We start from the raw sequence: 13,612 nt of genomic DNA, 5'->3' as shown, positions 1-13,612 counted from the left end.
GTCTATGATTGAATGTCCAAAGTACCATACACTTGGTATAGAGTCTATGACTGAATGTCCAATGTACCATACACTTGGTATAGAGTCTATGACTGAATGTCCAATGCACCATACACTTGGTCCACAGTCTATGACTGAATGTCCAATGTACCATACACTTGGTCCACAGTCTATGACTGAATGTCCAATGCACCATACACTTGGTATACAGTCAATGACTGAATGTCCAATGTACCATACACTTAGTCCACAGTCTATAACTGAATGTCCAATGTACCATACACTTGGTATAGAGTCTATGACTGAATGTCCAATTGTATAAATTAATACTGAAATCATTAGGTATCATTTGAACTCAAACTTTATTATGATCCCAATAAATGAATATATCATCACTCAGTGTCTACAAATCACACCTAATTTGCATACCACTAAGTCAGTTGCGACATTAGACTGGAAGATTGATTGTATATTGCATAGATGGAAACAACAACAGATCTTGCAGTCTATCAAGACATCCGTATTGTACTTGGATCTGATTTTTGCTGACTTTAAATCCATCTTAAGATGACAAAGCAAGACTACCTAAACACATAATTTCTTGTCCATACTATCTACAATTATTGACATTACGCATCTCATTTTGAAATACAGACTGCTAATATGCAGCTGATATGAACACCATTTTAATATCGTACATAAACAAAAATTATATCAATGCTAAAATTATGAGTACTTTTTATTATAACTTGTGCATAAACTTTACTTAAATGGTATAGTCAAATTAAGTTTTGGCTATCTGAAACACTCCATCACAGAGAATGGTATAACAACTTGTGAACACCAATAATAAGATAAAACTGTTTCTACATCGTATTATCTGACTACAACTTACAAGAATTTACATCTAATGGTAAAGAAAGAAAAGTGTTTAACAAGATAGAAAATTAAAAATAGTGCCAATGGCATTGTAGCACAACTGTACAGTTTTTAAAATATTTACCCACATGCTGATCCATGCTAGGTATAGTTGTTCAATTGCTGAATGGCGATCCAGTTACCTATCCAACGCTGTTGTTATCTTTGTAATATACATGATCATTTAGCTGTTGCTAGGGACATGGTCATGTTGCTAGATATATTTGCATGTTTATTCACTTGTCTATTAATCCCTGGTGTTATCTTTGCAATATATGTGATCATTTGGCTGTTGCCATGGGCGTGGTCTTGTTGCTAGGCATATTTGCATACACTTTTTGAATGTTTGTTCACTTGTCTCAGAAACCCTGTTATCTTTGTGAAATACACCAAAGTTTGGCTGTTGCTATGGATGTGGTCATGGTTGCTAGGGGTATTTGCATACATTTTTTGAATGTTTACCAGATGATGTTGTTACTTAACCAAAATATACCGCCGTTTGGTTGTTGCTGTGGGTGTGGTCATGGTTGCTAGGGCCAATTGTGTCAAAATATTTTGAAGAAAATCTGCAGAATAACACTTCTAAAAACATCTCACCAAGTTTCAGTCTCATTGACCAAGTACTTTTTGAGATATAAGTTTTTGATGAAAATTCACATTTTTACACTTAACTTGCATGTTACTGATGAAATATGCTTAATATATGCTTAATATTTCTTCATCTATATACCCTCAGATACATCCCCCATCAACTTTCAGTCTAATCCGCTCAATAGTTTTGGAATTAATGATTTTTGACCAAAAAGACACATTTTTAGCCCTAATTTGCATATCACTGATGGAATCATGTCATGAACAATTCTTAGTTTAAACACCCTTAAGAATGTTCCCACCAAATTTCAGACTGATCTGTCCAGTAGTTTTTGAGTTTATGTTTTTTGACCAAATATTACAATTTTTTACCCAAATCACACACCGTGGTAAGATCATTTTGATTTGAACATTTTCCAATTAGCACACACACACACACACACACACACACACACACACACAGACAGACAGACACACACACACATACACACAAACATACACACATACATACATACACACTCAGACACAAATACACACACATGCATACATACACACATACATACATACATACATACATACATACATACATACATACACACATACAACACACATACACACACACACAAACAAACAAACAAACAGACATTTCACCATGCCTATTAACACTACTGAACCACAGTTCAATTGTGCTAAAAAAAAAACATTGAAATTTGAAGTATTTTTAATCAACATGATAATGATATCAACTACTTGAACTAGAAAGTATAAAATTCTCTAATAGTAAGAATGTACAATGTTCTCCCCAGTGTCACCATTGCACTTAACTCTAATGTCTTTATTTGTGTATTTACATAGTAATCATTCAACTCTATTTTTATGCAAAGTATCTGTATGCAAATTAGTTGTTGTGCTTAGCTACCATCTGGGGAGACCACTGGATGACATGATGGTGGCAGACCAGGTACACTATGTTGATGAGTCTGGTACTCTGAATAAGTATGGTGATATTATGACAAAGCCATGGAATCTGAATGGAATAGTTATTCATGAAACTATGAAATAGGATAATTCTGGAATATGGATAGTGAAACATTAGTCTATATACTATATAGCAATGAAATGGAGTCAATTTATCATGAAATAATGATAAATTGTGTTATTGCGGATTGAAAGGTGCAGGTTAGTTTTTGAAGGCATTAGGTGTTTTCAACAAATAATCACCTTATACAGATACCGTTTTTCCTGAAATGTGAAGGATTGCTGGTTGGGGATGAATATAAAAAAACAACAATTGAACAGAAGTGATTAAGAGTCTAGGTAGTGAAATGGTAGGCAATTATTCAATGTGACTATTGACACATTGAGGCGGTACACGGTGTTGTTGTCTTCATCATAGAACGATTGAGTATAAACACTATCTTTGATATATCTGACAGCAAATATTGGGTTTTTATTAGTGTTAATATAATCTGCATGGAATCAAGTTAAATATTGCTAAATTAAAATGACTTTTGTTTGTAGAGGTGCATTATATTGTGAAAATCAGTGAGTGATGCTTCAAGCTATTTGTAAACTAGGTATTGATGTTAGCATATAATTCAGTGCGCACTGCTTAGCTTGTGGGAATCAAATGGCACTCAATGGTGTGACTGTAATCTCATTTATAACAGTATAATAATTGGACGTTATTTTTTTAACTTGAAAGCAGGGTAAGTTTGTTGTAAAATGTCACATGTTTGTACAGTATCTTGAAATATATTATGCCACCTGTATATATCAATTTAAAGTTACTAACTATTATAATATCTTCCATTTCAATGACATATTCTGTCCAGTGTATTCTCTAAGCCAATTTGACAATGATATGCCACTGTCAGACAGCAATTGTTTGTTAGGCACCATACTTTGGTAACCCCTATTCCCTTTAATACAATGTCATGAATGGCAAGAAAACCCAGCAATAACAAATGTTGTCTCTAATTCAAAGGGTTAATTCATTCTGTAAAATGGCTCCACAGGATAAGGATCTTGTCAGATGTTGTCTCTAATTTAGAGGGTACACTGATACAACATTCATAGAACATAAGGATACAAGCCAGCAGCTAGGACATACTATATGGCCAGTTTTATTTCTGTAAATATGTGTCAATGAAGGTGTCCTAGTGTGATTTTCATTTCAAATTACAAGAGGGCTTGGCAATGTTGGTATCTTGTTCAATGAATGTCACTTTGAAGACACCACATACATTTCTAACAAGTCATACACAATAACGTCAGACTTACCTCAAAGTTATGAGCCTTAGCTTTGCTACCCTCATTGACAGGGTAGTGAAGCAATGCTAGACTGTTCATGGCTTCTGTGAATTTGTCTTGGTCATCAAAACATTGGACAAAGTTCTTAATGGATAGCATGACTTGGTTTGCATGGTCTACAAACCTACAACTCTCCTGGAATTCAGATATAAACACAATTATGACGGTTAAATTCTAAGACTTTGATGTCATGGTGATATTGGTCTATAAAAATGAAAATATTCTAATGTTTTTATTGACATTACTTGAATGGTTGCTATGGGAACAGTTTATTTCCATATACCAACTTCTCCTTGTCATTCTTCTTTTGGTATCCTTTAGTCTTGGAAATGTTAGTTGCTATGGGAACTATACCTTTCCACATATCAACTTATTACTATTATTATCATAATAATGGTATTCTTAGTATTGTATTATGCTGTTTTCATCATTTAATTCCTGTATTATGCTGTACTAATCTCTGTTGACAAGTGTTTGGGATTAGATTGTGATACACATCATTCCTTTTATAAGCTTAATTCTTTACAGTGGTGGCCAGAATACGTTTATAATATGACAGAGTCCAAAAAATAAAAAATAAAAATAGGAATAGATTCAGTCTGTTTGTAAAATGCTTATCTGATACCAAGATTATGAAACATAATCAAGACAAAAAGTTGATGCTTAGAGTTAGAGTGCTTGAAAAAAGCCAGCTGACATGCTTCTGTGCTCATGCTCAAACACGTTCCTTGCTTATACTAGTCATACAGAGGAGTGGGACACAACATTGAATAAACCAATCAGGACACTTAAAATCGACCATGTGATTCATGAATTTTCTCTCAATGCTCGTTATCACCTGCTGCCCTCTTGTGGTGAGATATGTGTTCAGCATGTTGCAGTACATTGTGGAATTTACAGGACATTACAACAGATTACTGAAATGGCACATTGTTTGAAATGAAGCTCCTAAACGTGTGTTTTTTGCAAAGGAAATAAACAAAAATACAATTGGTGATATCTTACTTTAATTAAGATTTACTGCTTTAGAGTTAAAGTAGGCTCTAACATACAGTTGATTCTGGTCTATATTATTATCATAAAATTTCACAAAATATTAATCAACAAACAGTAGTCATCATATCTGTGTTTCCTCAAATATTTGAATGAAGAGAATAAAATGTAGCAGCCTTATTGACTAGATATAAATATACCTGTGAGTTTACCCGTACCAGTTTTTGTGTCAGAGAACGAGGGCATTGTGGTTTCACGCATACAGAGAAAAAGAAGACGAGTGTCCTACCCCTTCTTTTTTAGCAAATGTGCAACTTGAGCATATTTTCATGATATAGGAGTCTATTTCTCCATGCAGTTGATGTAAAAGCCATGATATAGAAGTCTATTACTCCATGTAGTTGATGTAAAAGCCATGATATAGAAGTCTCCGTATACCTGGCCATTCTACAGATATTTATCATGTATCACAGTACCATGGCAGAACTTATGATATCTTTGGGAATTATTTGTATTGATTTCATGTTTTTTTTCTTCTTTTATTTATTAATGTTATTCCACTGTTGATATACACAAGAATTGTTGCCGCTTGCCCTTGGTCAGTGTACGGTAGAGCCGTGGACAGGAAGACCATTTAAACAATGTGTTTTATTTTCAGTGTACATGTACAGTGGGGGACAGGAACCCATTCAAACCAAGTGTTTCTTTTCAGTGTAGAGTGGAGAACAGAAAGACCAAAGTGATATGAATAAACACTTACCCTTGTTAGATATGTCATGACAGTCTCTTCATCACCAAAGACAAAGTTAACAGTTGAACAAAGATGAATATGGTAGCCAAGTGGCGCATTCATCATAAAACGTAGTACATGACGCCTGAAATCAATATAAAATATACATAACATTCGAATCAGACAGCTTGTGAAACATTGATCCATACTCTAGTCAGTTCTCATCTTGATTATGCAAACTCCATATTGTATGGAATGCCACAGTATTTGTTTCACAGATTGCAGCGAGTACAAAATAATGCCACACGAGTTGTAAAGGGTTTGAGAAAGTATGATGGAATAACACAATCTCTCATTGAGCTTTCTGGGATGCACTATTCTGTAAAGCAGTCTCATAGAAGGGGTGTTGATTTTGGATTTATGCTGGTCACTTGTCGTTGAGGGCGCATGATGCATAGAACTACATTGCTTGTTGTCTGCCATCAATATGGTGTCTTTTGAAAAGTGGCTGTTTACTTCAAAGTTTAGGGAGCTGATTTCCAATATGGTGTCGGTCTGAGCATGCATCTAATTTACATATTTAATAAATACAATAAAAAAATTCATCAAAAATGGAAAAATGGACTTGAAATCAACAAATCTAGCTAAGCTACCCTCTGCACAGACACACCAGATATCAAAGCAATCTGACGAGTAGTATTGAAGATGATGAAAATATAATTTTTGAAAAAAATATCGTGAATATCAACTTAGCATGAACATCTAAATAGCCCCCCCCCCCCCCCCCCCCCCCCCGGCAACTTGCAGACCAAATATGAAAGTATTGTGACTGCCAGTTTTTGGAGAAGAAGATGAAAATGAAAAAAGTTGATGAACAGATGCATGATGACGGGCGATGGCAAAGAATCAACTTCTAAACCTAAAGCCCCGCGCAGCTGTCGCTGACAGCGGAGCTAAAAAATGTGAAATTATTAACATGTAATACAATACAATACAAGGTCACAAGGTGATATATTGGTCTTTTGTTTGGCTGACAGGTTTTGTTTTGTTTCGTTTTGTTTGAATGTGGAGTGAAGTGGTAACTATCTTAGCATTGTTGTGAAAAAACAACATATTTTTCATAAACTGTGTGTTATCCTCAAAATCTAGTGTGATACCTTAAAACTAATGATTCAAACACTGATATGAAGAACACAATTGAATATCTTACCCCGGTGGTAGGCTTAGAGCTGCTGCCCTAGTTGACGTACTTCTAATCCTTAGTATGGGTTGGCCTACCACTAAACTCTTCCATGAGTATGGCTCAGCTACTAGCAATCCTGGTGATACTGGAGCATGACTTTCCTTTGTACTACCACCAACTAAACAGTGACATCAAATATTCCACACAAGTTAAAATCAAAATATTATGCCTGAGAATACCATGCACTATATGACTCCCTATGTTCCATTAACTTTTTAATACACCCAAAAGATTGACTATAAACATCTCCTTAAAAAACAACAGTTACTGTAAATAGTGAAAACAGAATATTTGTGTTAATGACTTTTACTAATACATAGATGGTACACATAACTCAGTCTAATACATAGATGGTACACATAACTCAGTCTAATACATAGATGGTACACATAACTCAGTCTAATACAATGAAACAATTGAAGGAATCTTTCAGGAATAATTATACAAATACTATGCAGTGAGATGTGTGATGGCTTACTTAGCAATGTTATAGTGCCCTCAGTGTCAGCATTGTGCATACACCATCATGGTGTTTACCTATTAAACTACCACCACTGGCAGCAACTGAATCTCTATCAGATTTTGTCCTTCTTGTTTTGTTTTGTACTATGTGATGTTACCATGGATACCTACCATCCAATAAACTACCACCACTGGCAGCAACTGAATCTCTATCAGATTCTCTGTCTTTCTTGTCTCGTATTGTACTATGTGATGTTTTGGGGTGTTCAGGTGGTGGATCTAGCCATCTAGACAATGCTGAGAAACTAACAATGATCTCTGTAGGCTCCAAGTTATCAACAACTGACACAGTAGTTATGGAAACATTAATGTCAACATTATAGAACATAGGATGTCCAATCTATGTACATGTATTGTTTACCCCAATCAATATTGGAATGTAAGTTATATTGAGCAAGATTTGATAAAGGGGTTCTTACTGGCTTTCATGCTTTGACTTTGTACAATTTTATCAAACACACTATTTTGAATTTGAAAAACCAGGAAGCAAAATAAATCATTTTGATAATGTTTGGATTATGGAGAGTTATTTCAGGATTTTACACCACAAACATTACACACAACTGCCAAGAAACGTCAAGTTGAAACTAATTTCTCTTGGGAGTAAGCATACCTGTACATGTAATAGCAGAACTTAATGACTCCTAATTGTTTATGACTTTCCAAATAAAACTCATGAATATTATATCCCATAATATATGTGAGCTGACTGTGTGTCACATGGTAAGGAACTCCTTTGAACAATTGCAAGGAACAAGTATTATTTAGACCTAGGCATACATGTAGTTAAAATAAAAGGATACACATGTACTGTGGTTGTCTTTCATCAGATGGTGCCTGTAAACATCAGAATAAGATTTACTGGTTAGAAGTGAAAGAAGACAGCAATACACTGGTATTACATAGCTGCCATTTTCACTGATATCAGGTGAATCAATGCAACATGACAATCACTTGCTTTATTCAATCTTTATAACTCTACTATTATTGTCTTGAAATATCCAGTTTTGGCTATGCATCAATTGGCAAAGATTCTACACTGGCATCTTTATACTGCCACACAGTGTGTATGAAGAGCACACATCATTATATGTACTGCCATACAGTGTGTATGAAGAATGCACACATCATTATATGTACTGCCACACAGTGTGTATGAAGTGCACACATCATTATATGTACTGCCACACAGTGTGTATGAAGTGCACACATCATTATATGTACTGCCACACAGTGTGTATGAAGTGCACACATCATTATATGTACTGCCACGCAGTGTGTATGAAGAATGCACAAATCATTATATGTACTGCCACACAGTGTGTATGAAGAATGCACACATCATATGTACTGCCATACAGTGTGTAGAATGCACGCATCATTATATGTACTGCCACACAGTGTGTATGAAGTGCACACATCATTATATGTACAGCCACGCAGTGCGTATGAAGAATGCACACATCATTATACATTTGTATGTACTGCCACACAGTGTGTATGAAGAATGCACACATCATTATATGTACTGTCATACAGTGTGTATGAAGAATGCACACATCATTATATGTACTGTCATACAGTGTGTATGAAGAATGCACACATCATTATATGTACTGTCATACAGTGTGTATGAAGAATGCACACATCATTATATGTACTGTCATACAGTGTGTATGAAGAATGCACACATCATTATATGTACTGTCATACAGTGTGTATGAAGAATGCACACATCATTATTATACAGTCTTTGCCCGTCAGTTCTAAGTGTATATTTCCCACCATGCAGCTGTTCTTACAAGCGATTTCATTTCATTCTAAGACTGTTGCATTCTGGAACATCATAATGCATTTATCACCATCTAATATCTACATGTGTGAGCATAGATCCTCGTGTGAGTGAGGCAATTTACAAATCATGTGATGGTGTGATAGAATAGGTAAACTTGATAGCATGTGTATGAACACTTGACAGACTGCATCATACGTGTATAGAGAAGTTGGTTGAAAACTTGTATGTACTGGTTAAAACAGAAGTCAGTAAGACCAATAAAACAACCCAGTCCCATTAACAGTAATGTAGCATCACATCAGTCTTTCAAAAAACCTGTGTCATGTCATAGCCAAGACTGAACTTTTTCTTCAAAGAACAGGACAAGGGAAAGAAGTTTCAATTGAGACACTTTATATGCCTGCATCAACTGTTTTGTTTGTATGTATGATACAACATTTTCACTGATATTCCATTCAATGTTTTATGTCTGGTGTTGAATATGGTGACAACAATGGAATATAACAGCTTGTTTGAACATTGAAATGATTATCTGCAAGGAGTTGTTGCTAACAAACAAACTAGTTGAGTTAGGCAACTCCAAGGTACAAGAAACACTAACACTGTGTCAATACAAAACAAGTTGACTGGGAGGGTTTAGCTAACTTTCTACTGTATTATCTAGGGTCATTTGGATAGGTCCAGTGTTATGGTGAGTGCATACTATTGTTACTGAGTTTAGTTTATTGTCATGCTGTAAGTGATCACTATGTGACACACATTTTGGCTTTTACAGTGTGTTACAAATCGTGCTCTTGTGCAAACATTGTACCACATTGTTGCCAATTAGTAGGTTATGGCACACGCACACTGACTGTGGTTTGTCTTGTCACCTTCTCTTTGTCTCTTTCTTTTCCTTCCTGCAATGCAGACAATGAACAAGAGAGATAGAGAAATAGAGAGGCACATAGAAGATAGTAATACATAGAAGGGATTGGGAGGGGAAGAGAAAAACACATTATACATAAATGACATGCATTAACATACCTAACCTGCATGCAACATCCATTTTCTAAATGTATTTATTGGGGAGCAATATCAGTACAGGGAGTGCAACACAAATACTGCTCTGCAACATCAATACACTAATACCAAGGTGCTACTCCAATAATGGGATGCAAAACCAGTATAGGGGATGCAAACCAATGAATACAGGAGTGTGCAACTTCAGAAGTGGTGTGCAACAGTGATGCCAAACTGGACATAAATTATGACTTTAACAGAGGCTGTATAGGGAATTACAAATCAATAAGCAATGCAATCATACATTATTAAGTACATGTATTTCATTTTGTCTATTTGTTAGTCATGGTCCAAATATATTGACCATTTCCTAAGCAAAGCAATCCATGTACCATGTCATATTTATATATAATCCCATGAAATCAATGTTAGTTTTACATCATACTGCTCTGAGTATGATTCCACGGACTAATACAAATTTGAGCCGATAGACAAGAATTTGTAGTCCGCGGAATCATACGAGGCACAGTATGACGTAAAACTAACATTGATTTCATGAGATTATATATTTAACACATAATTAAGTTTTTCCACATTTTTCCTCCTTTATGAATTGAATTTTACGAATACTGCATCGCTTCATCGCACTTTATTCTTCATTGCATATCAAAAATGGCGAACGATGGCTATGCAAATTATGTAATCGCGTGACCTGTTGCAAGGTCAATCTTACATGCAGGTTACACTGTGCCGTGGTTTCTCGACCAAAAATATCGGTTATAACCTAGCGATGTATATGTTATATCAAATTCAGCTTTAAAACATAACTAAACTTTGTCTTAATGCAAATTTTGTTCTGACATTTTAATTATTTTAGCTCAGGATTACGTTCGGAGCTTTGAGCTCGACAGAAAATCGTACCAGCTGTGAGCCTACATACAAATTGTTATCAATAATCTACATGATTTTAGGTAGAATGAAATCTGTTCAATTAAAACTTATAAAAAGAACCTCTATGTATCGGACTCATATGCCACCCCATGATGTATGTAAAGTAATGTGTGCATTTACGGTTTGAAAGTACATAATGATTTATACAACAACTTGATCGTAGCGTAGCTGGAACACTCAAACACTTGAGAAACAAAGTTCGGTAGAACAGGGGGTGATATGCGTTTTTGATCTGCCCTGTTTGACATCACACAGTAGAAGATATACACGTGCTTATGTGATAGTATTATAGCTTTAGTAATAAAATTGAACATAACACATGATTATTACATACTATTCATGCTTTCACTTTGTAAGTTAACTTTTAGACTCAATTCAATTTCAAATTTTAAAAGTTTATGATTAACCATTACTTAGACTTAAATGACAGATTTACAGCTAACATTATATTACACATATACAAGTTAGATTTCTATCAAAGTATGAAAGAACAAGCTGACTAAGATTAAAGGCATAACAATTGAAACCAGATGACATTTTGTTCCAATAAAATGGTCAACTATGGATAGAAGACTGTACAACATTTGATCTAATTCTCAGTATTTCTATTGAATACAATTCCTTTTAGATTCCTAAATACTTGAAATTCTAGGACTGCAATGTACTGCCACTGTTTTTATTTGGGAGTTGACAACCAACAATTTTACTGGAATCCAATTTTTCACATTTCTGTTCTGTTTTACTTGAACTGATAAACAACTTTTACTTAATTAAAAGAAACTTATTACCACATTACTTTTATAAATTAATTATTGATTCACACTAATAATATCTGCCATTATGTGTAGTTACTCAGAATTTATCATTTACCAATGTCGATTTATTTTGGCACAAAAATTGCTTCAGCTAAATATAGCTAAAATGGTGTAGGCTTGGTGTTTCACTTGGGGCATTACATTTTTGACACAAAGATAGACATATTTCAACTAGCTCTAGACTAACAATAACAGAGACACAATAAACACAGCAGGATCCTTTACCCAATCACATTGAACAGTGATAAGCATTGCTATTCTTTCATAGTGCAGTACAAACAGACTTCTAATGAATACATTACACATGGACTTGAATTGTTTATTTTCTAAATGATAATCAACATTTCAATTTAACTACTTCTACATCCCCACTGTGCATGGCGCCTATGTAATTGTTTCTTTTGCATTAGAAGTTGTCTAAGGGTGTGTATTAAATGTCATTTCACCTGTAAGATGAAATTTTAGAGTCAAAATACACAGGTACATTATGATACAGATCTAGCAATACTGCAGGGATACATGCACCATATTCTCTTTCCTTCTCTAACATTCAAAGTTTCATAGTGATGTTTTGAATTTATCAGCAATTATTGACAGGGCAGACAAATTCCAATCTATACTAGTTGCTACAGTATAAAGGAACCTTACTTTTATATAACCAGCTCATCTAAAAATTGTATGACTAACATCAGCCAACCTAGAAAATCATGTCACAGATAATCTACCCTGAAGATGAAATTTGCACATCAAGGCAGGAATGAAAATAATGACTTGAGTAGAATCAAGATTATTAATTTGTATAATTTATGCATATTTCACTTCCAAACTCATAGTACAAATATACCTGATGTGTATCTGATGGAATTAGATGAACTGTTTTAATACTGACAATCATACATTGATAAAGGAGTAAGAACATAATATAGTGTGACAATTAATTCAGACATAATAAACACACAGTAGTGAAATAACATCAACTATGACAGTGACTTGTACATATACAGTGTGACCACCACATAATTATCACATAATTATGTTGACTAAAAAGTAAATGTTATCTTGTTAGTTGTAACACTTCAAGTTCAACTGCCACTCTTTCAGTTTACAATCTGTTGTCTTTTAATGAGTTTCAGACTAACAACATAAATTTGGGTAAAACTAACACAAATAGATGGTCAATCTGATCAAAATCTGATCAAGCAGAAGGCTGGCTATTATTGTGATTATCAGTTAGGTTTTTTGTTGTTGTTTATCTGATGCAGATTATAACAAAAGAGAACACAAATATTAAAAACAGTAATTTGAAATACGGTGACTAAAAGTAAATAAAGTCTTCTCCTGGCTAAGATTTCATAACTGACTACATGACATATTTTGACACATTTTATCAGAAATTGTATAGGGAGTATATCAATGTGAAAATAAATGTATTCTGTTGAGATTGGCAGTGAATGGGTTATGAAAGAGGAAAATGACCACAAAATTAATCACAAAATAAAAGGAATCCTTGTCAAGGTTTTCAATTTCTACACCTGTCTGCAAAGTAGAAATGAAATAACTCACATGGTGGTGATGTTGTGGGGATGGACTGAATGGTTGTCTAGCTGGTGTCTGTGCTGTCATTGAACCAACTGGTGCTGGCCCTCCTGGTGCTGCTGACTTAGTCTTGGCATTAGTTGGCTGTACATTCTGAGAGAATAGTTACAATTATTAAATTATTATCAATATCAAACAAGATA

The 13,612-nt window shown here is 34.6% G+C and overlaps 1 protein-coding gene across 6 annotated transcripts in view; it reads right to left on the bottom strand.

Annotated features, from left to right (window-relative positions):
- Positions 1-13,612, bottom strand: part of LOC144433456 (androglobin-like) — a 112,892-nt gene that overhangs the window by 38,615 nt on the left and 60,665 nt on the right. For all 6 annotated transcript variants that reach the window (XM_078121784.1, XM_078121786.1, XM_078121788.1 and 3 more), the window contains exons 17-22: positions 13,437-13,562; positions 8,114-8,147; positions 7,422-7,592; positions 6,756-6,906; positions 5,576-5,690; positions 3,793-3,957 (exon numbers count right to left, since the gene is read on the bottom strand). In XM_078121784.1, the coding sequence (XP_077977910.1) occupies positions 3,793-3,957; positions 5,576-5,690; positions 6,756-6,906; positions 7,422-7,592; positions 8,114-8,147; positions 13,437-13,562 (762 nt within the window). The remainder of the gene's footprint in view (positions 1-3,792; positions 3,958-5,575; positions 5,691-6,755; positions 6,907-7,421; positions 7,593-8,113; positions 8,148-13,436; positions 13,563-13,612) is intronic.

The sequence above is a fragment of the Glandiceps talaboti genome, chromosome 3, assembly GCF_964340395.1.
Source record: "Glandiceps talaboti chromosome 3, keGlaTala1.1, whole genome shotgun sequence".
NCBI classification, from domain to species: domain Eukaryota; kingdom Metazoa; phylum Hemichordata; class Enteropneusta; family Spengelidae; genus Glandiceps; species Glandiceps talaboti.
This window is presented reverse-complemented; position numbering and strand designations above follow the sequence as displayed.